We start from the raw sequence: 27,607 nt of genomic DNA, 5'->3' as shown, positions 1-27,607 counted from the left end.
GCTCCGCCCACCCGTTCCGCCCCGCCCCTCCTCCCCCCGCCCCGATCCCGCAGCTGGCAGCCCGGTGCGGAGGGCGGCTCGGCGCCGCCGCACGTCCCTGCCCTGGCGCGAGGTAAGCGGGCCGGGCGGGCGGTTGGACCGGGGGTCGTCTCCCACCCGCGGGTACGGACCGCCGCCTGACGGTAGCTCTCGTCGGCTCCGCGCCGGTAGCGCTTCGCCGAACCGTGCCTTCTCCCCGCCTCGGGCCTGCCGGCTCGGGCCTGCCGCCGGCCGCCAAGCCCCGCGACCGTGGCGGGGGCGAGCGGGCGGTGCCGACTGCTGTCGTGCCCGGCGGCACGCGGCCGTTTCCCTCAGCGCCCCCGCCCGCCCCGCGGGGACGGCCGCCCCGCGCTGAGGAGGGCCCGTCTGGCTGTGGGGTTCCGGCGGGTCCCGCTCCGACAGCGCTGTGGCCGTGGGGCGGCACCGGGCCCGCACCGAGGCCTTCTCTTGGCCTTTCTCTGGAGTTCTGAGGTCCGTGTGCCAGCCCGTCCCTGTCAGGCAGGTGTCCCTAACCGCCTCCCCCTCCTCCTTCCCAGCCCGTCAGAACCCGAAGCCTTGTTCCTGCCTCGGGGGCTCGGCGCTGTGGGTGCTGCGGCGTTGCTGGGCTCTCCTCCACTTCGTGTAGCGAAAGCTTTGGTCGTTGCATAGTTTGTTCTCGCGTTTCTTCAGCGCCTTCCCTTCTCCTCCTAACCTGGCTTTGTACCAGAGGGACTTCTTTGGGGCAGGAGCTGAAGAGCTGGCAGGTCCTTGCCCAGCTGCCGACGGCGTTAGGAGAGAGGGATTGGCTGCTAAGAAGCTGGAGCTGTTTGTAGAAAGAGGATGTTTTGTCAGTGCCCGGAAAAGCAGTACCGGCGAGGGAAGGATCGCAGTTTTTGCTTTCCTCTTGAAAGTCTTCCTTGAACGTGCCCTGTCATGTGGCCCGGAGTGGCTGGAAAGCACCAGGAAGGTTTGTGTGGCTGCATGGTGTGTGTGTGTCACCGTGATCTCAAATGCTGGGAGTCACTGGTGTTCTCTGAACTAAGAGACTGTAAGCCTGCAGCCTCGTTTGGTCTTTGTGCCTGGTGTTTTTGTCCTGAGTGCAGCTGTAAACTGACCATACCGCATCTCTTGACTTTGAGGAGTGGAAAACTGGTTTTTCTATATGCCACAGAGCGCATTCACTATTAGTAAGGCTCTGTTTTCTGCTTCTTGGGTAGAGACATGGAAATAGAATCAAAGAATGGCTTAGGTTGGAAGGGACCATCAAGCTCCGGGCTCTGCCATGGACATAGTTGCCAACCACTAGATCAGACTGCTGAGCGACCCATACAACCTGGATAAGAATCAGTATGAGAATACTACAATACGAGAAGTGCTATTAGAGATTTTTTTTCCCTATATACGTTCTTTAATGCCACTTCAAATGTATGTTGCTGGTCACATGGCTTCTTTAAATGAGAAAGTCAGAAAACAGCATTGGTGTCTGAATTTGAGCATGGTTCATATTGTGTGTTTAGAGATGGCCTCACGAGAGAGTGGGTAAATGATAATGGGGTTAAGGACAATTGTAAGTGTGAAATGTTGGAAAGAATGCATAGCTCTTTTCTTTTTGGATAATGAATGGTTATTAAAAGTTGCTTAATGTGAGTATCTGCCAAATTGCTGGGAAAAAGGCATGTGTTTGTGAGTGCTGGAAGGCTGACTGAAGTTGTGCTGAAATGAAATATCTAAGCAGTGTTGTATAGCTGGTAATTGTGAAGTTCCTGCTTGACCATAAAATCTGTCACTTTACATCAGATGAGTTAACACTTGAAAACTATTAGAGTTCTCTTTTAGAAATTTGTCTGGCTGTCCTTGGCAAAAATTAATAGATAAATCTTGACCTAAAAAGGTGGTAGGGAAGTTCTGAGCACTGTGTCTTCCAGCAACCTCAATTTTTTTAGAGAGATGATTATACCTTTACTGAACAATTATTGCTGAAAATGGTACCTTTGGATAAGAGAACTTAAAAGCTGCAGAAGCCACAGGTGTAAAAGAGCCTGGGATGGCTTCACCAAGAATCTGTCAGTTTTTAAACTCTAGTGCTTATTAACTGCTGCTTCTTCAATATTGTTTCTAGAGACATCATCTTCCTTAATGCCCGGGGCAAATGTCTCAAAAATGCTTCTTCCTAGACTTTCTGTCTCTGAACCATAGCATAATTGGTATTAGATGGAGAAGTTGTAGACAGTTGCTGATGTCCTTAAAGTTCTATAGAAGCAGACTCAAAACTTAGAATGTAATGAATTGATTTGCTGTTGCTGGGATGCACGGAGTTGTGAGGAGGCCCACTATGGAAAAAGGGCACCTTACTGTTTTTTGGAAAAATGGAAAAGGCCAAGAAACTTCAAATATATATACTGTATCTGCCACAGTTCAAAAGGTAGGACAGCAAAATGCCCAGCATTTTGAGATGTATAAATAAAAGCAGAATTTTTTGTCTGTTTGTTGTTAAATTGAATATCGAAGAAATTTTAAGCATTGTTTAAGGGGCTGGGAAAGGGTGGGAATATTGAGTTCAGAGTCTGAGAAGAAACTCAAAGTGCTGACTTGATCTAAGTGCTGTGTGAACATGTTGTGCTTTTTCTAGGTGTCATGAAACGTCTTGTTGGTAAGCATATACGTAAGGAATGCTCTTGGCACACCGTGATCAGTTACTTTGGCCTAAACATCGATTGCCTCTTGTAAAAACCTGTAAGTAAAATAAATGTAATTTGGTTGCTTCGATGATTTGCTCTCTGAACAAAGTTAGCATGGCCTGCCTCTAAAAGGAAAAGTGAATATCAGTTACTTTATTCTGTAAAAGAGGCAGGTCTTTGATTCTATTGTAAGAGCTGTCAAAGACTTTGAAAGCTGAATCAATTGTTGCGTTTTATAGAAATGGCAGCTCAGAAAAGGAAGTCTGCGTTAGTAGAGCCATCTGCTAAACGTCCCAGGCTAGACAAGAACAGCAGACCATCGTCAGCAAAGAAGGAGAAAGAGGTGTCAGATGCAAAACATGTCTCAAATAAATCAAACTCTAATCAGTGTGCAGTGCAGGAGAAAACTGTACTCAGAACCTCTGTCAAATCAAACAGGTCAGTGATAAAACAGTAAGTAATTATTCTACCTTTTCTTTCTAAACTGAATTAGTGCAGAAACGGTATAAAGAGAGTGAATTGGAGTTAAAGGTAGTTAAAATAGTTAAGTATTAAATAGTTAAATATTACTAGTGGGACAATCAGCTTTAAATCATTTTAATATCTTCTACATGATCTTTCTCCGGAACCGTTTTAGTGTCTTGAAATCCAGGAGCCCTTCAGAAAGGGTTCTAGAGGGAAAATAAAGCTGATACTTCATTTAAAGGCTACGTGTATCAACAATTAACATCTGCTAGAAATGTTGGAAGGCATTCGTGTGGAGTTCATGGTTCAGTCTTGCAATACAAAAAGGCGTTGAGCACTGCACTTAAGAGGAACCAGGTGGAAGTGATGTCTCTTTAGACAGATTCTAGAGAAAGCGATTCTAGAAGTATTACGAATATACAATTTCTTATAAAGAGGGGGAGGAAAAAAACAACAAACCACAAGCAGAGTTAGTAGGAATGTGACATTTTTTTAATGACAAATAAGATTTTTCTGGGTGCTGAAAAATAATTATTTGAATATTTCAGTGTCAACGCAAATGAATCTGAACTAGGAACACGCATGACTACAAGGTCATCGGGATTCAACTTAAGTAGTAAAACAGTACCTGACAAAAAGGTCCAACAACAGCCTAAATCTACAAAAAGTAAAGAGGTGTGCCAGAAAAAACCTGTGCAAGAAATTCCTAGGTCAAAATGCGTAACTGCTCCAAGTGAGCCTGGTGCGAGGAGATCACAGAGGCTGCAGCAGCTAACACACACAGAAGAGCCTGCAAGATCCCTTCGCAGCAGAGAAGTTAAAGAAGAAAAAGCTTTGGATGTGAAACAGAGTAGCCAGGCGAAAAGACCTGCTCACAATGTTGCACCAAAAGTGCTTAAGCCTGCTGGAGAGAAAGCAGAACAGAAAAATACCAAAATAAAGTCAAACAATGCAAAAGAAGATAAAGAAACACATGTAGAAGTGACCAGCTCTCCGAAAGAGAAGAAGTGTAAGGCAGACAAGAAAAATGATAATTCAAAAAGCCTTCAACACAGCGTTGAAGACTCATCGTTATGTCCTGATGACGGCCTTGAAGGAGTTAAGAAAGACCAAAAAGACCCCGTATCTCCAATTCCTAGCAGCACAAAGAAAGTGAAAGTAGATTCTCCGAAGCCAAATTCTAAGACAGTAAAAGGCAATATCAAACCAAACAAGGTTTCACAGCTGTCTGTAAGTGAAACAAAAGTAGCTGATCAACCCGAGAATGATGTGAAATCCAAAAGGGTGAGCATCCTTGAACTTTGTGAAGAAATTGCGGGTGAAATTGAGTCAGATACAGTAGAGGTGAAAAAAGATTCCCCTAATGCTGAGTGTAATAAAACAGAAGAAGAAAAGCATGCTGAAGTACAGCTGCAACAAAGTGAAACACTTACTCAGAAAGAACTTGCTCAAAGTACTCAGTGCAAACGTTTTTTCCCCAGCAAAAAAGGAATGCCTGTCAAGTGTACTTTGAATGGTAGAAGTAACTCCTCAAACAAAAACTCTAAATGGACCAAAATTAAATTACTGAAAGCCAATAACGTGAAGCAGACTAACTTAAATTCTGCTAATGCCCCCAAGCTTTCTTTGTTAAAAAATTTCCCTGAAGTTTCAGAGGCAAGTCCAATAGCTACAGAAGCACAGCATTCTAAGGCAGAAGGCCAGCTGCCAGTGACAAGACTGCCTGAGAATGAAAGTGCAGCTTGTGTGCAGGACAAGTCAGACCCTTCATCTGAAAGAGCTGGAAGTAAAGAAGTGGCATTAGAAATGAAACAACCCACGAAAAGAGGTGCGGAAAATGGTTTGTTGCATAATTTGACAAAACATTTCTCTGAGCCACGACCTGATGAGGTAAGTCATCTTAGTTACAGCGTGTGATGGGGAGGGTGTTCTGAGTCTGTTGTTTTCTGAGAATGCCCTGCTTAGAAGGTTTGTTTTAACAATGACTTTATTTTACAGTAACTTATGCTTTCAGATGTGTTGAAAGTCCTGTCGCTGATGTGTTATCATAGATGAAATGACAGTAAACTGGAAAATCGATCTGTTCATTCTCCCAAGTTCCTTAGCCACTTAAATGTTGATGGTTAAAAATTTCCTGCTGCAGCCAAAGGTTGTACAGGTTCATCTGGGTGTTTTGTGATGACTTAAGCTTTTCTGAAAAGATGTATTAAAAGAAATGGAGCGGGGGGACTGTTCTCTACTTCAGTATGGACTACCTAAGCTAATGCATTTTGTCTACTTAAAATTGAATTTCAATCTATGATTGAAATAGAAAAACTGGTGCTGTATTCAAGGTGTTAATACTGCGTTAATTGAGTGGTTTTGATAATATATTAGAGACATTAAATAGTTGTTTGCTTTTTTAAATTTAAATCTAATCTTCTGTGTTTTACTTAGAACTTTGAATTACGTTTGGAATCAAGTCCAGAAAGCTCTCCAGTAAAGCATCTTACAGCTCCTAAACCATCAAAACAATTTAAAAAAGAGCCTGGAGAATGCGACCTACAAGGTAATTGCTTACTAATATTTTTTCTTCTTTTGCTGATCAGCTGCATTGGAAGTAATAGTATTTCTTCCAGAGAGATATTTCACAGAGCCAAACTTCCAGAACTGGAACTGTTCACTAAAGGTTTTAATCTATCTTTACACCTAACACTATAACCACGTTAATAACAGCAAATGTGATTCTATCTGAGGGTTCTGAAGTGAGAAGTAGTATGTTTTTCTTCCCAGCTCTACTTCTGGTAATTCTTTGTGCTTTATGCATGAATATTTTAATGCTTCTATGTGCTCTATTTCAGCATAAGTGAAGTGACAACTTATTCATAAGCAAGCACAAAAAACAACCTTTTCCATGTAATAAATTAATAAAAAAACCTTCAATTTTTCAATTGCTTTCTTCTTTTGCGTCTCTTTTTGTTAAGGATCCCCTACTGGTTCCCACTTCTTTTGCATAGATATCAGCATTTCTTTCTTCTAATTTGTTGTGCTTAATCTTGACCAAATTATGAATTGTGTAATTGCTCTCTCGTTTTATTATGTATTTTTGTTTTTTTCAGCCTGTGAATTCTGTTTGTTAGACCTTGTGATTAGTGAGATGTAAATATTTTAGCTCAAGTACGTTTGATTAAGAAATACTGTCAGTGGATCACAACGTATCTTTCCCCTTGAAGTTGTTCATTCTTTTGTGTTCTTGAATTCTTGATTTGATAGGGTTTTGTTTTGTTTGAAAATCTGATCTAGAGAGCACTGCTTAATTATTTTGCTCTACTAACCAGTTACAGTTTTACTACTATTTTAGGATATTGTTGTAGAGCTAAATACTCTGTGCTGTAAGAGAATGTGAAAATGTGGGTTGTTTTTTTTTTTAAATCTATTCTGAGTTGCTTCTTCAGTTCATGGAGCATGCTTCAGGTGATGGATTTATGATTCTAATACTATAAACTCTGGTGTAGTTTCACTACTGCCCGTGCTTAGTGGTTGGCAAGCTGTTACACAGAGCTGCCCAGAAAATGTTAAAGAAAATTGCATGTTGTTTAAGTATAGGTGGTGAAACACTTGAATACTGCCTCAAAAGTTGCATCTCCTTATTGGTTATGAGCAAATTGCAGCATTATCTTGAACTTAAGTAAATTAGTTTCAGTGTTTAAAAGAACACACTGTGTAGTTCAAATTTTCTTTGTAGCTAACACCTTTCTAATGAAATGACAATCTTTGGTTAGTTGTAGGTTTGGCTCCCAAGCAGCTGACACACACCTCATCTACAAATCAAACTTCTGAAACTGAGAACAGGTATAGTATTTCATACGTGATGGAATGGCTGTAACCTTTCTTAGAGTTACGACCATTTTTATTATAAGACTGTTTTCCTAACCTCAACTTCCAATTTCAAATGAGTAGTTTCTTATTTTTATTAAATAAAAATAGACTTCAATTTTATCTAGTTACTAAAAGATATTTTTGTTCTGTTAAGAAAGTCAAGGAAGTACTTTTAAATAACTGTACTATTTTAAAGTAGGGTTTAGCAAGGTCAGGCAAACATTTCTAATCATCTGATTTGAGGAGGAGACTAAGAGAAAGTATGTAAGGAGGAATTACTATGTGATTTTTGCTTAGTGGATTTTTTTTTTGGTCTACTTTTGGGAGGATTTCCTAATCCTTAAAGTAGGATGTTCTTTGTATATGTGGTTTTTTCAGGTAAAGAAAAGAGTGCTTAATTTGAGACTTTCATATGGTTGCTCTAGAACTAAAATTCAGTGCTCTTTTGGTCAGCTGCCTTATAGAAAAGGGATGTTGCTACTATTAAGTTCAAACTGACACTGTGTAAGTAATGTTCAGATTGTGTAGACTTGTAGCTTTTTACTGTAGTTTTATGACCTACTAAAGAAAATAATTTCTTCATCCCTAAAATCTTGAACAGCAATGTAGTTGGCACAGCGGTTAGTAAATTGCTTCTTCTTTCTGTATTCATAACAAAGACAAAAAATGATTCATTTTCAGTTCTTCCTCTGAGGTCAGATTAACAGTTCAGACTATCCAACACTTTTGTATGTGCTAAACCATACTGCTGTGGAATTTCACAGGCAGTGAGTGTTAATGTAGATATAAGTGTAGTTAAAGGAACGTGTTCATTCTTAACTGTTCAATAGCTTTCTGCATTTACTCAAGTTTACTACGTTTTTAGCCATAATATCCATATTGCCTTACTATTATAGAGATGCATGTATTCTGAGAGCTTTTTTAGCCTGATTTCCCTGATTTGTCCTAGGCTTAAACCGTCATTCTGCTTGTGGTACCCTGCTATAATGCAAGAGTAATGCGTATTAGCTACAGCGTAGCTCTCTTTTTAGGTGCTTTGTAAGAAAAGGTTACAGATAGAAAAAGGCAACCCTTAAAGTAGCCAGTTAATGCAAATTTTGGGGTGTGACTATGACAGACTTAAACTGACTGAGAATATTGTAGGAATTTAAATTATTTATTCCTTACGTCCTCTTCTTCCTCCCTCTCCCCTTCCCTCCCTCCTTCCCATCTTCCCTCACTGACAGCAGTAAGTCTGAATTGAGTTTGAGAGATTTATGTTATCTGTTTTATAGAGCTTTCTGGAATTTGTGGCAACAATTACAGGGTTTGCTTCAGCAGCCTGACACGTGATACCTGTAACTAGTAATCTAAACCTTGTGTGGGAAATGAACAGCATTAGGCACCATCCTTCATGCTCTGAAAACGCCTCAGGTTTTTATTCTCTTAATAGGTGTGAATAACCTCTATCCTACTTGATAATAAATTCCACCTTTTTTTTTTTTTATTACCAAAAAAATCTTGTAATTGGTTTAGACACAAACTTTGTTTTTAGTCCTCTTATTTCCCTATTATTCCATCTGGTTTGCAAGCTAAAATATATAGGGCTATGTTTTGGAGCTTGAAACTTACATTTGCATCCTTTTGAAGTTTAGTTACTTAAAACTATTGTGATTAGTATGTCTGGAATGACAGGTATGAGCAGTCCCTTTTTAACATGAAATATATTTGTATTCTAGGGTTCCATCGACAAATCCTGCATTAACATCAAAGTGCAGTAACTTGCTGCCATCCGAGGAGCACATTCAAAAGCTAAAAGAAGCAGGAAAAGATGGTGAAAAGCAGCTGATCATAGTAAGTAACGTCCTTTTAGTAAGGTTTATAGTTTCTCAACAGATTACTTCTGAATTAGCAGTGCTGTATTTCTAAGAGCAAGAGTAAAAGTCCTCACTTGTAAGTACTACTATTGCCATTGTAACTGATTCATGAAAATGAAACCCTTGCTAAATCGTCATTTAGTTTTTTAGAGGAAGTGGTAGCAGAGTGACTTACATTTAAGAGTGATTCTTGTTAGAAAAATGCTGCTGCTTTGAAAAAATTGACTGCTCAGTAGAAATTCATTTGCTTTAGGGATAATGAACGTGCATTTGCTTACGTGCAAAAACTCAGTTTCTTAATATTCCAGATGCATGGGGGGATTTGCATCTGGTAGATGTGTGTGAAATTGGTATGAATGGTTTTATTCCTGCATCGTTCAAGTCTGCAAGATTCTGAGAGAAACTTTTTGTCTTGGAACAAATGTATGTTTATTTTTCTATGTACACACTGATTTTCACCATAGTATGTCACAGAAGCCTTGGGAAATTGAAATCTGGGAAGCTGCTGAGGGAGGGGAAGCCAGAGTGTTAGGAAGAAGGAGCCCGTGGGATGCTTCTCAATGAGATTACCACTCTCATGTTGCATTAATGTTCTGGCTAAAATGCAGTATTTTTTGTGCAAGGCATGGATTATACATAGGAAAGTATTAACCAAAGTAGAACCAGCTGAACTCTGAATGCTTTAATATTTCAAAAGCAGAACTTCTAAGAAGTGATTTGATAAGTATATCCTTGATTTGCCTAAATGAAACCCGTTTAGATGCTTGAATGCCTAGTCACAGAATGGTAAACAGTATAAAAGAGTATATTATGAACAATAGCTAACATTTACTTAAGTCGTTTGGCTGTTGCCTCTTTAAAAGTCATTTTACCAACAAAGTTAATGTGAGTGATTAAATAGCTACATAGAAAGAGCTGTAGAGTATTCCTCATCAGTGCAGTGAATTTTACATATTTTTTTAGTTAATAGCGTGTGACTGATGAGTTGCTTAGGACCTGTGACAAGAAGAAATAACTTACTGCTTAGCTACTGAGGAGAGTAATTTTTTCACCAGATATTCAAGTAAAAGTTGTAAGTTGTTTTACCCAGCAACATTTTAGATTATAAAGAATGGTCACCTCTGAAGAATAGTAGGAGAAATGAGAGAGACCTAGTTCTTGTTTTCTGTAAGTATTTCTGGAAAGTGCAAATTTAAAAACAAAATATTCTGTCTACTTGCAAGCAGCAGCTTCGTACCATCTAGTATGTTTTAGTTTTTATCACTTCATGCAAACCTTATTCACTTCAATTTCACTGTGTTTGGAGTTGGCTTTGTTACTCTCTTGAAAGAGCGTTTTGATAATGCCCATAGTTTGCTTTACCTGCAGAGCACTGGGGAATGTAGTACTCAGATTCTGTTAGCATTACCAAAAATACTGAGGATCTCAAATATTTGTTATGCCACCCTGTAAAATTGATGTTAGTTACTGCAGAGACAAGACAAAGTTGTGTCAGCAATAGTTTGTGCTGGCATCTGGGGGTGAAAGAATTGCCAAGTGGGCCTCTGAAGTACAGACATAGTTCATACTAATACTCAAAAGAATGGAATTAAAGACATGTAACAAACTATGGTAATTTTTGAAGGCAATAGTTCTGTTTTGCAAACCCATGGTGAATTTCTTAAGTGTTCATTCTGAATAGCTGAACAGCTATGAGAAGTCTGGGGGGAACTGGTTCTATGAATTGGTTTTTGTTGTTCTTATGGGGGTGGTTTTTTGGTGTGGGTTTTTTTTTTTGTTTGTTTTTTGTTTTTTTTGCTTTATTTGTTTTTTTGGAGATAGTTTCAAAGGTGCTTATGTACTTCTGTAATGCTCCTCTAAGAATAGTGAAGCAGTCTCATTCTTCTGTAATTTGAGCAACTATGAGAAGTCCCGCTTTTATTCAGAGCGGGGAACATTTAACTCACACTTTGTTATACCTTGAAGTAAGTAAATGCCTGAGAGGTGCCTTTTAACTATCTTGACAGTATAAGCTGGGTATATCTGTTCATCTGCAGGAAGGTCAGATTGAGCTCCAAAATATCTCATGTTCCAACTCCCCACTTTAGTGTTTAGAGAAGTAATCTGTTCTGAATATCTGTGAATTGTACTGTACAGGTAAAGTGAAGTTCCAAACTGGAACTTTTACAGGATTATGTACTTTTTTTCCTTATATTTGAATATGAAATCATCTGTTCTTTCAGTTTCAGAAGTTAAAGGAAGTGTAAATGTGCAAAGCAAGTATTGTCAGCTTGCATGAGATCTTGCTTTACATCCAAGATGAGAGAAGTCATCTGTTGTCTTCTTGTGAAATTCTGGTTTCCTGCCACATCTAGAACAAAATTTTGACCGTGAAAGTATGAAATGATAACGCTACAAAAGAACGTTCTGAGTAGTATCTCTGTACCTCACAGGTTTTCTTCCGTTTTATGCCACTAAGGACACATGTTTCTCTGCAAATAAAGCTAGTCTGTTGAAAATGGTGCTCACCAGTTTTAGGGAAGGACGTGTACAGCGATTGAACAGTGAAAACACATAATCAAAGTGATAACAATATAGCATTGCAGAGATTCTTCTGCCTTTCTAATGTTCTGAGCTAATACCTGGATGGAAACAAGCCTGAAGAAGCGTAGGTGATTTTATGAATGTCAGTAAATGCATGGATCAGGATTGCTTGATGAAAGGTGCTTTGATTCTGGTGCTGTGTATGGAAGTGGTGTGTAGCTTAATTCAGTTTATACATTTGGATGTCATACTTGAAATATTCCATATATCTTGTTTAAACTTGGACATAATTTTCAATTTGACTGAAATAGATGTTTTCATTTAAGTTGAAACCACAATCCTTGATGGAAATAATAAAGTAAGTGTAGAAGTGATTTCTCATGAACTTGAAGAAACTTGTGTAATAAGCGTTATTTAAAATTGCAGATTTCTTCCTTAAACTGGAACAGTCCAGTTGGCAATTTCTCTGAAGAAGTGGAGACTGATTTGGGGTCAATATTGTGGTGTTCTCAGTAGTTACGTGTCATCTCCTGCAGTCCCAGTGAGAACAACGCAGCGGTTAATGTATGAACGTCTGGGAAGGGATTGAGTAGAGATGAGAGCAATGACTCTCCCTTAATTCTCGTGTAAATCTTACCCTTTGGGACAGCTCTGCCCCTCGTGGGACTCTAATGGTCACCGTCTCTCATTGTCATTCCTTCTCATTCCTGCTCCTCCAGGAAAGCCCAGCTTTCTCAGGCAAATCCAGGTGGCGTGTGTTCAGCATTCTTTGTCCTGAAAGTTTTGAAGACTGTTCACTACGGTTAGCTGTGACCTGATACGGGGAATTCAAGCACAAAGGTTACTAGCATCAGGGCACTCTGTGATATACTTGAGTTGTGTTTTCACGTGGGTTGAGAATGGATTGTGCAGGTTTGGTTTTTAAGTTTGTATTTTTTTCATGTTGCTCTAACTGATGACCAGTGAGGACATCTCATTTTGCATTTTCTCTAATATATATTAAAAACAAACAAACAAAAAAACAACTGATACATCACAGTTCTGAAAGTTCTAAGTTGGCTAAAATTTCTTTTCAGAAAGAGGAGTATTGCTGGTGATTTATTTTCTTGTTGCTGTTGTAAATGCCGTGCACAGCAGTTCATTTCCAAGTGAAACTTGTTTCTGAGTTGGGTCGTGTCTTCCGATCCTCTCATTCAAGGAGATCCACCCATCAACTTCTGTCTTGAATGCATCTTTTGTTTAAATGGCATTCTTTGATGTTTTCATTTGCTGTGGGGAGCCCGAAAATCTTTGTGTTGTTCCTTCCTGTTCTTCTCCATTGTATTTCCTTTCCAGCCTGCCTGTTTTATGGCTGGGTTATATTCTTGCTCTATATGAGAAGATGAGAGGAAAAAATGATCTTGCTGTAACACACACTAGATAATAAAGAAAGAGGTGACCTAATCTGTGCCTGAAGAGAGAGAGAAGAATAAAAAAGGCCCCTTTTCATCTCCTACAGAGGCACCAAATGCCTTTTTTGCTTGCAGGGCTCCCTATTCCACACATGGAGGATCAGCAGACATGCATCTTCTCAAAGAAGATATTGGTAAGACTTTTCTTTCTGTCTAACGCAGATTTAAGAAATCCTTCTGGAGACTGAGACAATATTGTTGCAGTGTTCCATTACAGTTAGCCTAGAAAACCAGTGCTTCTCACCTATCCTTTATCTTTATGAATGAGGATTGCCTGATATATCGAGAATGCTTAACTGCCATCTACGCTTGCAGAATTTCATTTGGAAGTAGAAGTATTCCTGCTCCTTATTGTTTCTGTTTAGAAAACTGAGATTTACAGAGAATAACTCATTTTTCTTCCTACAACCACACGTTTTCTTAAATGCTGCTCTGATAAAGCCTCTTTGAGTTCTGAGAGCCAAATCTGACACAATTTTCTAGTTCTGGCAAGTCACAGAATCAGAATTGCAGAGGTTGGAAGGGATCTCAAGAGATCGAGTCCAACCCCCCTTCTAAAGCAGGTTCCCTAGAAGTCATCAGTATATTTATTGTCCAGTTTCTAATCCAGTGTTGGCTGACAAGATTGAAGCCCATCAATTTGAAGTTAAAGCAAGATAAACTTAAATAAATACTGCAATTAGACTGTGAGAGCATGTTGGGTTTTGTTTGTTGGCTTGTTTGTTTTTAATTCCCCACATCTGAGTTTTTAAGGGTTTCATTTACTCTCAAGTGTGGTGCATAATGTTGGTTTGTTCGTTTGTCTTCCCGTTAGGTAGAACTGGTGACCTTGAATGCAGTGTTGTTTGGGAACACTTCTTATCTCTTGATGCATGCCCTTTCCCCTTTTACTTTTGCAATGGTGCAAGGTTAAAAATAGCCAGATTCCCTAGATGTTTTCTTAAAGTGCAAAATGCATTCTTCATAACTCCTAACTTTATTTTCCATGTTCTAGTCCTGTATTATATGGATTTACAAAGCTTTTTTCTCTTCCTCCCTTGAAGCGTTGTGTCCTGCAGTGTGCGTCTGAAACTCTCTTTCAGTTACAAAGAAAAGTGCTATCACCACTATTACCCTCAGGACACTGCTAAGTATTTGCTTAACAAAAAAAAAAAAAAAAGGAAAATAGGCTCGACAAATGTTGGCTCTACAGAGTTCAGAAGATTGCTGTAGATGCTATAATGTGTTTTTCTGATGTTCACATAGCAGGTTTATGGCACTAACCTGTTTGTGTGTCACACATTGGTGCAACTGAGTGCGTCTCAAAATGATACCAGCAACATCTAAAAAACAAACTATCAAATATGGCAATGCTGCCAAAGCAGCATGTGTATTTACAATATGAGATAGGGCAAGCTAAGGAGCTTGGCAGCCGTGGGGATTTTCTAGCCTCTCCTTGTTGATGGCATCTACGTAGCTGTTTTATTTTTTGTTTGGTATTGGCTTGAGATAGGTGTTTTGGCTTAAATACCTTTAATTTCTTAGCGAGTTGAACAGAAATTGTTTCATTGCAGTACTGATATTTTAGGAGTTACTTTAGGTAACAGATTTTCTAATCTACTTCTTTTTTTTTTTTTAAGTGTGCTCCAAGCACCAGAGTAGATTCCCTCTTCACTTACTGTACCCTAGACATGGGGCATATGTTCTCCACCCTCATCTAGAAATTAAGTTTGGTTCAGTTGCTTCATTTTAAGATAATCGCCATGTATCCTTCCTGCTGAATTGCCTTTTCTCTTGTCTCGTAGATAAGCCCTTGAGCATAATTTGGTGACCAGATGGGGACCTTCTTTAGTATTATGTTGCTTCCTTAAGGGAAGTCTGCAGGTAGAGTGAAATGTATTGAATTCAATTTTTACACCTTAGGAACTTCATCTTGTCCTGACTTTGTGAATCTAACCTCAGGATGCTTCTCTCCTTTTCCTTCATCAATGTAGTGGTCTTCTGTTTGTCTTTCTGTATATGATATGAATGTGTGAACTGGCACACCATGTCAGATTCACCTTCTTTCTTCTGGCTGACTTCCACTCATGTGCTCTTAGAGAGGAGTTCAATTCTGGATCTGCGTGACCAAAGCAGTTGTACCTGTAGTCTCTTCTTGGAAAGAAACTGATACCTACATGTTGGAATTCTCTAATGGCTGCTTGAAATAAGTTGCTGTCATGTGGAGAACTGAGCTGGCATGCAGCTCTTAGACTTGCTTAAGGTGGAAGGAGTAAGAAGTAGCTAATCAACACTTCTGCACTGTAACAACATGCATTTATCTGTGAAGTAGACCTGTGAATGTATCAGCTATTAGAAAACTAATTTGGGTGTTAGATTTTCTAGCAAATTGTGTATTTTCAATTTGTGCACAAATATCTGTTACTTTAAAAAAAACATGCACAAAGCCTCATCTTTTGCTTATAGAGTATCATATGTATCAGAGCATATAATTACTTTGTAACGTGTTATGCATGTTAAAATAGATTAAAAGTGACACTTACTGCTGCTTTCATAAACACAATTTTCAGGTATAGTTACAGAAAATTGCATTTGAGCATTAGGCCGAAATTGAAGACACGCTTCTTCTGGCTGGAGACTTCAATCTAAACTAAATTGTTTCACTCTTTGTGAAAGAGCACTCTCCTCACCTGATGCTGCATTCCTTATTAGGCACTGACTGCTCAGTCTGAGCACATTTCCAAATTAATGATGCCACCTGGATGAACAAATCCCAAAGCAATATGCACTGAGCGGTGCCCTTAATTGGAAAATGCTTGGTTGGACAAAGGGTTGCAAGTAAAGTTGTATGATCTTCCATTTGTATTGTAGCTGCAGAACTGTAGTGCACACTAAATACTGTGGGTCTGGATGTGGTTTAGTGTGTGTGAAGAAATGGTTGTATTTACTGCAAGTAGTGTAACAAAGGAAGTTGGTGTTTGTTTTTTTTTAATAGAGAGAAAAGTCCATTGTCCATAACATAGGAAGGATGAAATCTAATTAAAATGGTAATTAAAATAATGGTAGTGTTTTAATGATAGGTGGTGTATGTCTCTTTTAAGGCTGTGTGGGTTTTCAAAAGGTGGAATTCTAATTTGTCTACTTACTATTTCTTGTGTTTCACTCAAATTTAGCCTTTGTATTGAGTGTGTTAGAAGATCAGTTTCACTGTTACAAAGGGCATTTCCAATGAGATGGAAGCTCTGTTATATTTTCTGTGCTTGGAATTGACATGGCTTTTTTTTTCTTCCTTTTTCTTTGATAGGACGCAGGACAGAAGAGATTTGGTGCTATTTCTTGTAATATTTGTGGAATGCTTTATACTGCATCAAATCCAGAGGATGAAACCCAACACCTGCTCTTTCATAACCAGTTCATAAGTGCTGTAAAATATGTGGTAAGAAAATATTATCTTCTACTTGCTGTGTACTATTTAAAATTAATGCTACACTGTCACGTTTGAATAGATTAATATCACAAGAGGCCACGAATCCACTGTTGGAAATAAATGGTTTCGAAAGCCATAGTAGACAGGCTCTATGTCACTTATAAAAGCATTCATTAGGATAGTGATGTTGCATTGCCATTATATTCCTTTTTTACAGTTCCTTAGTTGTGGGAGGTGGGGACACGGTGGTGGTAGGAAGACAAAGTAATGTCACTGTTTTGAAAGAGCTTAATACAGGTTTCTGCTTGCAGTGGTTGGACTAATTGTCAGGAACAGATCTGACTGTTTTTGTAATTGTGTAACGTTAGATGACTTCTAAATTGCTTTTTCTTAATTACATGTAATTCAAGAAGACTGTCTCGCAGTCCAGTTGATAGAACATCACAGTTTTTTTGAAACTTTACCAAATTTATAGTGCAATCGTAATTTTTAAGTATAAATTTCAACTATTATTCAGTAGGTTTGTTCTGTTTGCTCTAGTTAAGTATCTCTCCTATTCAAACTGAGATAGAAAAATTGTATAAAATTTTTCTGCCACTGTAAAATCAGCTATTTCTCAGTAGCTGATATTACAAGATCTATAGGAAATATCTGTTCACATGTCTGAAATCCAGAACAGAATCCCCAAAGTCTGTTTTCTTTATCACACATGTTACCTTCAGTACTCTACACTCGAGTAGATAAGACCTCCAGGATAACTGAACTGAGGCCACCAATTCATTTCATGTACGTACCAAATGGCAGTATGGGCTGCTTTTAAATCTCAAGCTCAGTTTATTCCATGATTCATAAATACAAAAATATACCTTCACAGCTAGCTTTTGAAACTGCCTGGTAAATGGTTCTGGTACTTGTTCTGCTCTTGGCTAGTTTTTGCTGAATAATGCAGACATCTTGAAAGATCTCTTCTGCTATGCAGCAGCTACCTTGTAGGGTGAGAAATGTTTTCCCATTTTACTCCTATTTGCCTTCTCCCCATATTCCCAAGTATTTTAAGATCTTATGTGTTACCAGAGATGTAAAGATAAGTCACTAGAAAGCGTTAGTTCTTTTGAGCAGAAGCTGGCATATGAGTTCAGTAGATATTTAAAGCTGCTAGGTTCACATGGTGATAGGAAGCTGCACTGAAGTTTGGAATCAAATATTTCAGAGATTGAAAGAGCTGAAATTTCTTACTTGTGTATAAAAAGCGAGAGAGTGGACTGCCTTAAAGCAGCTGTAAATAACTGAAGTTAGGGAAGATTTACCTCAAATTAAAAGCATACCTACTGTTCTTTCCGCTGCTAGGCATCTTGTTAAAACTGCACACAATTTGTATTTAAGCAAATGGTTTGCATTGTCAGTTCAGTAAGTGAACATCCGTATTTCTGAAATGTTAGGGCTTCAGTTACATTTCGTGACAGCTGACTACAGAGTGGTGATATAGCTGGGTATTCTGTAACAGAAACTGTAGGGTAAGGTGCAAAGGAAGGAGTATCTGAGTCTGTAAGTTCCTCTCTGGCTTTTTTCCTCGTAAAAACTTGACTGACTCAGTTTTCTGCCTTGCTAAGTAGGTACATCTCTAGAACTAACCAGTGGTTGGTGCTTTGTTGATTGTAGAGTCGTAATGTTCATGACAGAAACGCCTTCACCTTCTCTTAGAAAATAATTAGAATTGTAGATAAGCCTTCTTGCCAGTGAATTAGTACACTAAGTATCTTCTTACTAATGCTTTGTTGCCCAGATACCAGAAGAATGCTTGCTTGTTATCCTACTTTTGTTAGGAGGTTTCTAGTGGGGATTTCTGAAAGGATGATTTGGAGGAGGCGTGCTTGGTTTCTAAAGATTTATATGTAGTTATTGTATTGAACCTGTAACTACATTCCTTTCCCTGACAGAAGAGATGGTGCCATCAGGCAATTAGAATGTTTTAGAGAAGATCTTAGTTCAACCCAGGTGACCTTGGGTGTTACTGTATTAGCTCTCCAAATGTTGGCTTTATGTCATTAACACACGTGGTGCTATTGTTGATTTGGAGACTGTTTTGAAATATTTTAGGAGCATATTTATTTCCTGTTATTAACATTCTTCATCACATATGATGCAGTCCCAATCTGACTTGAGATAATTTTTCCAGTACCTGAAGGGGGCCTATAGGAAAGCTGGGGAGGGACTTTCTATAAGGGCAGTAGCAACAGGATGAGAGGAAATGGCTTTAAACTGGAAGAGGGTAGATTTAGAGTAGATGTTAGGAAGAAATGGGTGTTAGGGTGATGAGACACTGGAACAGGTTGCCCAAGGAGGCTGTGGATGCCCCCCTCCCTGGAAGCACTCAAGGCCAGACTGGATGGGGCTGTGAGCAACCTGGTCTAGAGGGAGGTGTCCCTGCCTATAGCAGGGGGTTGGAAAGAGATGATTTTAAAGGTCCCTTCCAACCCAAACCATTCTATGATTCTCAGCCTTTCTCCCTATTGAGTGTCTCTTGTTATGTGCTTGGTATTTCTGTTGATGATTCATCTCACAGAATCACAAAAAGAAGACTGTATGTATATGATGGCAGAGCTGCTGTTACTGTGAACTGTGAAAACTGGCTTTGTTGTTGTTAGTGGCTTGCCCATCTTCATGCAGCTGCTTTGTGGGTTATTTTTGCCTTTTTTATTTAAGTACCAAGTAACCAGAAGATAGTCTATATAAAATGATAAGTTATTTACTGTCTTCAACAGAACATATTTTTAAATATGTTTTTAATATTATATATTATATGTTTTAATTATTTTCTTACCTTTAGTAAATAATCTTTTTTAGATATCTCTGTAAGTTTCATGATGTCCTCAGAGGTAGGACAGCCTGGTAAGGAGATGGCGGAGAAACTCATTTTGTCACTGATGGCTAATAGAGACAACAAGGAAGATGCAGGGCCTTATGTGGAAAGAGGGGAAAATTAGAAAGTGTAATAATATTTTCTAGATTAGGGAACAGCAGATTGGCAAGGAACGGTATGGGTTTCCTGAAGGGTGGTATTTGCTGTTAAAGAGAAGCGTGCAAACTGAGAAAGCAAGATGGTAAGGTGGTCAGGGACAGCACTGAACAGGAGCAGTTTAAGAGATGTGCTGCTGTAGACCAACGCAGGAATCTGTCTCACTACCCTTCTGGTTTCAGACATCTGAAAATCTCCAGAAAAATACGCCATTCCAGCATGTGCTGGCCTTGTGTGATTACACACACATCAGTTGGTAACTTCAGTGCTAACTTGTAGGATGGATATGTGATTCAGTTTCAGTTTTAAAAAAGCAGACATCTAGCTGTCTCTGTGACACCACGTATTATCAATTCAGTATTTCAGCACAGACTTTTTTAGAAAGAGACGTTATTTTTAATGAGGTTTTTATCTTGTGAAGATAAATATTTAAGTTAGGAAATGTCTGTGGATTTGGTTGCGTGCTGTGAATGAAGTTAATGCAGTGTTCATATTTCTAGCTCACTCTCTCAGTTAAGAGTTCAAGAAAGCAGAAGGAGCTGTTGTTTGGGCTGATGTCAAATCTGCCTAAGTTTTAAACAGGTATTCTACTGAACAGCACCTGGGTTTGTCTCTGAGATTCTTAGGATTTTCAGATCATAACGACCAGCTTCCTGGAACCTGAGGTTAACAGATAGAATCATAGAATCTCAAGGTTGGAAAAGACCTATAAGATCATCTAGTCCAACCGTCTTCTCATTACCATTGCTACCACAAATAATACAATCAGATAAGATCAGATAAGATTAATAAGATAATCAGGCTTGAAGATGATGATCAGCTTCATGTCATCTTCTCTTGATTTGCATAAATTCCAAAATTGATCCATCTGTGCAAAATGAAATGCAGTGTCACAAATTAAGTTCTTACCATTTGCTATCTTCTGTAATACTCATTGTTTGTGAACTGTGTTAGAACAGCTGCATCCACTGATCTTAATGCATTCTGTAGTCAGAACCCCCTTCTCCATGTTACTTGAAGGGGAGGCTGAGTATCTGTGACCTGATGAAAGAGGCAGGAAGAAGAATGCACTGGGCCTATTTCTCTGCTGCAAATTATTGTAACGTTTCGTACTAAAGGGAAAATTCCACCAGTGCTTTTCTATGTGAAGATAGCTAGAATTATTCAGTATTAACCACGTCTCACTCTCTAACTCAATTGTTCTGGGGAAAGAAATTGCGTAACAAAAGTACACCACCACTTTTGATCTGTATGTGTTCACTTGGGAAATAGGACATATAGTCAAGCCAGCACTGACAGACGTAGAAAAATACCAGGTTTGCTGTCATACTTAGTACTCTTCCCTAAGAACATCTAAAACTTGAGGAAATGCACAGGAGGCACTCTTACTGTGTTTTCCAGTGTATGTCTTTAAAAGCAAATCCGTGTCAGATAGCATCACTGAGCACAACATACTGCATGTAGAACTGAGCTCAGAACACTTGAGTTACAGGGCCGTGGGAGCTGCCTTTCCACCTGTGTGCTGCCTTGTCGTACACGTATCCAGTGAGGGCAGAGTGCTGCACTGCAGCTGTATTTACTGTCTGTATCACTTTATCCTGATGGACTGGCAGCTGCGTTGTCCTTTTTCTGGTCTCTCTTTTGTACTTCTATTACTGCCGTACTTGAATAAGCAAGCACAAGCAATCTTCAGTCTTGTTTGAATTGGATGGGAAAGCTATCAAACAGCTTGAAACATTATGAAATATCAGGTGGCTTTTCAGGATGCTTTTTCAAAGCATTGTGAGTCCCTGTGGGGTAAATAGCCATGGCATGGAAGGGAAGAGGGCATTGCAACTGTTAGTATGCACCAGTGGGGCTCCGTACAGCGCTCATCTGCCCATCTGTGGTGATGAGGTTGTATGTGCCACACTACAGCTACTCATATAGGTCGTCTGCTGTTTTTGAAAGACTTCAGTGTCAGAGAGGAGTGGTATAATCACCTTCTTCTACCCCAGGCCTTTGCAGAACATGTATCCTGGTGAGAACAAGAGCTTCCCTTTTCATTCAGTTCATCACAAGCGATGTACAGGAGTGCCAGGGCATCTTGCTCTGCAGTAAGTCTTATTGCCCTGAAGCAATGTCAATTAAAAGGGAAGGGAAAAGCATTTTCTGACACTGTAGTAGAATATTGTAAAATACACTGCAGACACTACTCTTTTGTTTCTTACTGTGGTAATACATTGCTGCCCTCTGCCTGCATTACAGTCCAGTTTTAATGACACATCTTGTGCATGATTTCTGTTAGTCATTTTTATAGGGAGCACAGTTCCTTCCTAAGGCTGAAAACTAAGGATGCTGGGGAAGCAGGTACATAGAATGTTAGTTTGTGTGAAACGCATGGAGCTTTAGTAACAAGGGGTTTAAATGTGTCTTCTCTAATGTAAATCAAATGAACTAAAAATGTTAGATGAGCTCAGCGTTTGCAGGAAGGTTTTGAAGAACTCTATTTAAAAGATATGTTTCAGCATCAGTTCCAAAATGCTTGAATGTAGAACTTCCCTGATTAGTTCCTATATGGTACCCATCACTTAAGAAAATAAATAGGTAAACAGTAATGAGTTCGGAGTATTAGAGAGCAATTTTATCTTTACAGTTACTATATTTTGACTGAATAAGGTTTAGACTTCTGCTTTATAAGCTGTTGCTTATAAAATGTTTCTGAACAGATTTCACTTTGCTGGAAATACCTGGCTATTAGGGTAACAGAGCTTTAAACGTAGAGAGCATTTTTCTGCATGAGGCCTGCAACATTCTGGGTGCTCTCCAGGGCTATTTAGCTGTTGAGTGATGCTCAGAGGTGGTTTAATGTAGGTTACCAGAAGCTTTTCTTGTCCGAGGTTGGAGAATAATAAGCCTTGCCCAATTTTTTTGTCCACCTCTTCCAACAGTCTCAAAGCACACATCAAGTCCTACAAATGACACTTGTTTGCTTACCCGAATCATACTTAGACCGCAATAAATACGAGTCCAAATGGTTGTGCTGATACCTAGTGCAAGCAGTACAGAGCAGGGAGGTAGGCAGGATCTAAATGGTAGCTGTGTTGCTGCTGTCGCCCTGCTGGGGGCGGGACTTGGACCTCAATAGCTGCAGGACTGCTGGCAAGCAGGGGAGCTCCTAAAGTTATTCTCTTCACGTCATGTTTGGGGTGAGGGACTGAAACCAGCACGGTGCATCCGAGGTGCAGATCAAGTGTTATAACGCTGAAGTTGGTCACTTCTTTTGGTGGTAGTGTACACGGCATTCATTTGGTGCCAAACTGCATTGCTTGGTCTTTAGCTGAATGTTATTTTGCGGAAAGTTACGGATTGCAATGAGAATTACTCCATCAATATTGTTTCTTCAAAGGCTTTTCCATTTGCAGTTGCTTTGCGTAAGACTTGTTGATCGGCCTTTCTAGTGGCTGAAGTTACTTCTGCATTCAGTGTTTTAGGTCCCGTCAAAGCAACTTGATTTCTGATATCTACCAGTCCCATCTTACTAGATTTAAGTGGCTTTTTTGTTTTGTTTTTTTCCATGCAGGTACTGCTCATTATTCACCACGAGTGTGGATCTGAAGAAGAGTTAATTACCTCTATTTTTTTGAGTATGTTTATACTTCAGATACACACAACGTAGCCTCCTTCCCCATTAGATTCTTAGAAGGTAGTTATAAAAATTTTTTTATAGTATCCTTCTTGTGGCTTTATTAGTTATGATCAGTAACAAAATAAACTATTCCTTACATTTTGGGCAACTGCATGCCAATCAGTTCACTTAGAACCTCCTGGAGGTCTTTCGCATGCCAAAACTTTAAAACTGAGTGTGTATTTGTGGAGGTAACTATGTTAAAAAGAAATCTTTCAATAACCAGTAGGGTTTTTTCCATTGGCTGGACTCAAAAATAAATATGACATAGGTGTGGAGATCAGTTGTGTGAGCCGAATGTGCTGCTTCCATTTAAAAATTCAGTGTGCACTGCAGTCCTTGGGGGAAAAAGTCTAGCTGGGAAATGAGACGCTTTCATAAATCATTCCTAGTTGTAGTTAGGCTGTTGTATTCTACCATAAATAAGATCCCATTGTATCTCTTGTGCTCATTTTAAGACTGAAGTAGCTGGCTGAAGTTTCCTTCGCTAGCACAACAGCTGCTAAATAGTTGGAAGTCTCTGCCTAAGTTCAGCGTCTAGAGCAATGATATGCAATTTCTGTTTGTAAAAGTACATCTTGTATCTGGTTTAGATAAATGTTTGTTTTATTTAGGGATGGAAAAAGGAGAGAATTTTGGCTGAATATCCTGATGGGAGGATAATAATGGTTCTTCCTGATGACCCAAAGTATGCACTTAAAAAGGTATGGCAAGAAGAACTAGGCTTGTATATCTTACTTTGTTTGAAATTTTAATATCAGTGATGGGGCTGTAGAGTTAGTAAATTTAGGTGGAAGCAGTTGTGGTTGGACTCAAAGCTGCCGTGGCTCTGCAGCCTTCTCCACAAAGACGTCTGAGATCTCGCTCCTACAACGTGCCTCCCACAGGGAGGTGGGCCTGGGCTGAAAGGGAGGCAGGGCAGGAGCAGCTCCAGCCAACTGGTGCTCTCACTGTTTGTAATATGTTTGCTGAATGCCTGCCAGATATTTTGTGTAACAAAAAATTTTCTGCTACGCTTAAACAAATAGAAACATGCCGATGGTATTTCACAGCATGAGTGTCTTCACCGTTTTCTAGCTGATTCTTGGCTAAAAACAGATTCAGTGGCTTCAAAGTCTTCTCTTCCATTCCTGCGTCCAAAGCAGGATTTGCTCTGGTTATGCTGCATCCAGTAACTTTCTAATACTTCTAAAACTGCGGGCTTTTTGTTTGTGTGGGCCTTTTTATGTAACTCCCTGAGACTATGTTGCAGTACTTCACTGTCCATGATGTGGGAATATTTCCCTCTGTGTCCAAGAGGATCTCCATACTGCAGTTTAAGCTCATGAGTGCACGTTGTTCTTCCAAAGCAAACAACTTGTACGTGATTTTCATTAGAATGCCACTAACTTCATATATTCACAGCACCATTACTTCCAGTATTGTGTGTAACTGCAGTGTGCATTAAAGCAGCTTGTTCCTTTTAATGCACCACTTAGGGAGGCCACCTCATTTCTGTGCTTTGGCATAGATCTCATCTGCTGGGTGAAGTATCAGAGTCACACTTTGAGAGCCTACATTCTGTTAGCTCTTAGTAAGTGGGGCTTAATGAAAGCTGATGTAGAGGTGTCTACTCTTTCTATTTCAGCCTAGTATTGTTCAAGAAACAGCTAAGTGGACTTGTACATTCCTTAGGACAATCCTTACTTCTGGAATAGCTTTCAGTGTTCTACATGCTTTAACGTGTTTCCGTAAACCTGTCATTTTTATGAATATTTGTAAGAATGTATATTGATATATATATTTCTTATATATCATTTACACTTATTTTGACAGGTTGAAGAAATTAGAGAAATGGTAGACAATGACTTGGGATTTCAGCAAGCTCCGCTCATGTGTTACTCGAGAACGAAAACTCTTCTTTTTATTTCTAATGACAAAAAAGTAATTGGCTGTTTAATTGCAGAACATATCCAGTGGGTAAGTGATGAGTTGGAGAAGGACTGTCTGTAAGAGCTCCTCACATTCTGCAACTACAGAAATACCTTTGAATCCAGGACTGGCCATTGAGCTGATATGGGGGGAGGCGTGGGGAAGGTTTTTGGTGTTAAATCACTCTGAAATGCAGCCGTTCGTTTTAATATGGTTGGCGCTGAGCTGAGACAGACAAGAATTACTTTATTTGATAAAGATGCTGTTATAAAGTAACGAATGTTCTGATGTCACCTGTAGGGCTACCGAGTGATAGAGGAGAAGGTTCCAGAAATTAGTTCAGAAAATGAAAAAGTCATATTTGAAAGACAGAAAGCGTGGTGCTGCTCAACCTCCCCAGAGCCTGCTATCTGTGGCATCAGTCGAATATGGGTGTTCAGCATGATGCGTCGCAAGAAGATTGCTTCTCGGATGATAGAGTGTCTTAGGTAATATTAAAGATGTTGCCTTGGTTATATGGCTATTTTAGAACTTAATCCAAGACGCCCTTGCGTTACTTTGTGCTTCAAGCTTGGGTTTTTAAGTTTCCTGTGATACCTGGGAATATAGAGGTGAGTGTGGTTGACAGTTCCAGTACAGTGTGGGGTCAGTAAGTAACGTCAGCATTCTGCAGTATCTTGTGTTTAAAAGAGGGTCTTTATTTAAGAGCCAGCCTGCAGGTGGGCTTGGGTAAATTCCTCTCAGGTAATGATGAGTGAAGGAAATCAAACTGTGCTTGGGCTGAGTGTTTGAGATCCAAGTGTTAAGGACTGTGATGCTGTCACTGGCCAAAGACCCATTCCTTAGAGGTAGGAAGGGGGAAATGAGTGGAAAGAAGTACGTACCACTATTTGATGGAGCCCAGTCAGTGGCTTACAGCTGCACTTCAGTCATGTGTTGCTTTTTTTTTTTTTTTTTTTTTAAAGCTTTGCTCAGGTTCACCAAATATTCTGAGAAACTTTCGATTTCCATGGGGCTTCAGTAGCTACTGATGAGTAGCTTCAACTGAATACTAAGTGCTAGACATGTAAAAGGACTCAAATGTTTGCACCACTGTTTAAACAGATGTTAAAAAATGTTGCATCTCACCTTACACTGTGTTCTGGTGCTTGTCTGGCCTTCCACTAGCTTGTTTTCCTAAATTTGCCGATGTAGCCATCTAGGAAAGTACAACAGTATCCTTGACTATTTCCTTATTTACTCAAGCAAGAATAGAACTTATATGAAATATTTTCATAAAAAAGTAAACAAATTGAATATTCCTTTTCATATAATTATTACTGAATGCGTATTGCTTAGGAATTGTATTAAGGCCATGTTCTTAGATGTTCCAAATCAAACCAAGCTGTGCTATTATCCGAAATGACAAACGTGACTTATTTCAGACTGGCACTTGAAATTCCATCAAACCCCTCCGTGAGGACCCTGACTTGCTGGTAGCTGTTGTTTCCCTTCCTGGTGCTTGTCCTTTATATAGTTGGAAAGAATTCAGAGCAAACTCTGACACTGAACTTGATGCAACTCTGAAGAAATGGCCCCATAGAAACACTTCTTCTAAAAGAAGAAAACCTTCCCAGAACGAGGGCTTCTTTTTGCCATTTGATAAGAGCAGACAGATGATGGGTCATAGAGAATGAGGCTTCCTCCTTTGGAACATCCCACTTCTTAATCAATGATTTGTGGCCTGACAGTGTAAATAATCTTACATTATCCCCTGAGGGTAATCCCCCCCCTTTTTTTTTTTTTCCCTCTCTTTTAAACAGGAGCAACTTCATATATGGCTCATATTTAAGTAAAGAAGAAATTGCATTCTCAGACCCCACTCCCGATGGCAAACTCTTTGCGACGCAGTACTGCGGCACCGGCCAGTTCCTGGTGTACAACTTCCTCAACGGGCAGCAGCAGGCTTAGCTGCCCCTGAAGAACTCCATTTGTACTGGGAGACTTCTGCCAAAACAGACGGAATGGGTGCAGACCTTACGCAGAAGCCAGGGCCATTTTTCTTACCGTGAACTCAGGACTGGTAACAACCAAAAGGTTGTACTATTTTATTAAAATTGTAAACAATGCAGTAATAGGCTAACTTTTGTTTTTTTAAAAGAAAGATATTTTATTAACTTTTACAAAAGTTTGATTGTATTTTATCTAGTTAGTCATGTTTACATGCAGCAGAAAATTGTTCATAGTGGACTGTAAACTAATGCAAAGACTATAGTCTCACTGATGAGTACGTGCTGAAGTTCTTAATGTGGTGATATACCAGTGCTGGGCGGAGCTGGGAGCCCACCTCCCCCTGCCAGGTGAGGCAGCTGAAGGCTGCCTGCTTGGCAGAGTCCCCAGCCCTGCCCTGTACCAGCAGCACCTGCACAGCTGTGCTGGGCAGAGACCCCTGTGGCTGCTGGTGAGTGTTGGGTGCACCTTTCTGCTGCCAGTGGGCTGGCCTGGCACCAAGCTTCTTGGCCCAGGTCAGTCGTAGAGTAAAAGGGGGAGTGCTAATGGCAGGGAGTGGTGTGCAATTCGTGTTCCCTCAAGTACTGTACTGAGTATATGCCTTTGTTAGTGGACTTCACTTTGGTACTTGTCACTCCTTCATAAAGCTCTCCTCTTTTAAAGGGTTTGTATGTTGAAAAACTGCTGTGGCCTTTCTTGATCTGTACATAATGTAGATAGATGAAAAATAAAATTCTTGATAGCTTTTTCTAAAGTTACTCTACATTGA

The 27,607-nt window shown here is 39.7% G+C and overlaps 1 protein-coding gene across 3 annotated transcripts; it reads left to right on the top strand.

Annotated features, from left to right (window-relative positions):
* On the top strand, positions 1-27,607 carry ESCO1 (establishment of sister chromatid cohesion N-acetyltransferase 1). 3 transcript variants are annotated; one of them, XM_085220871.1, is made up of 12 exons: positions 1-112; positions 2,648-2,751; positions 2,936-3,134; positions 3,710-5,051; positions 5,598-5,709; positions 6,923-6,992; positions 8,738-8,852; positions 16,133-16,264; positions 23,553-23,642; positions 24,754-24,897; positions 25,150-25,337; positions 26,652-27,607. In XM_085220871.1, the coding sequence occupies exons 3-12, from the start codon at positions 2,938-2,940 to the stop codon at positions 26,797-26,799; spliced, it is 2,538 nt and encodes an 845-aa protein (XP_085076997.1). In that variant the 5' UTR covers positions 1-112; positions 2,648-2,751; positions 2,936-2,937; the 3' UTR covers positions 26,800-27,607. The 3 variants fall into 3 exon arrangements, 2 of the variants coding, with proteins under 2 accessions (XP_085076997.1, XP_085076996.1); XM_085220870.1 differs by having other exon boundaries at positions 2,936-3,149; XR_014882454.1 differs by lacking the exons at positions 25,150-25,337; positions 26,652-27,607 and adding an exon at positions 22,834-22,956 and having other exon boundaries at positions 2,936-3,149; positions 24,754-24,802.

This window comes from Meleagris gallopavo, chromosome 3 (genome assembly GCF_905368555.1).
Source record: "Meleagris gallopavo chromosome 3, MGAL_WU_HG_1.1, whole genome shotgun sequence".
Lineage (NCBI taxonomy): Eukaryota > Metazoa > Chordata > Aves > Galliformes > Phasianidae > Meleagris > Meleagris gallopavo.
Note: the sequence above shows the minus strand (reverse complement) of the source record. Positions and strands in the feature narration are given on the sequence as shown.

Bases quoted from the DNA above. Each gene is read 5' to 3' on its own strand.
- ESCO1 (XM_085220870.1), top strand. From the start codon at position 2,938: ATGGCAGCTCAGAAAAGGAAGTCTGCGTTAGTAGAGCCATCTGCTAAA. The intron at 8,853-16,132 runs GTAAGTAACGTC...TTTCTTTGATAG, and splicing joins GTGAAAAGCAGCTGATCATA to GACGCAGGACAGAAGAGATT. The intron at 23,643-24,753 runs GTATGGCAAGAA...TTATTTTGACAG, and splicing joins CAAAGTATGCACTTAAAAAG to GTTGAAGAAATTAGAGAAAT.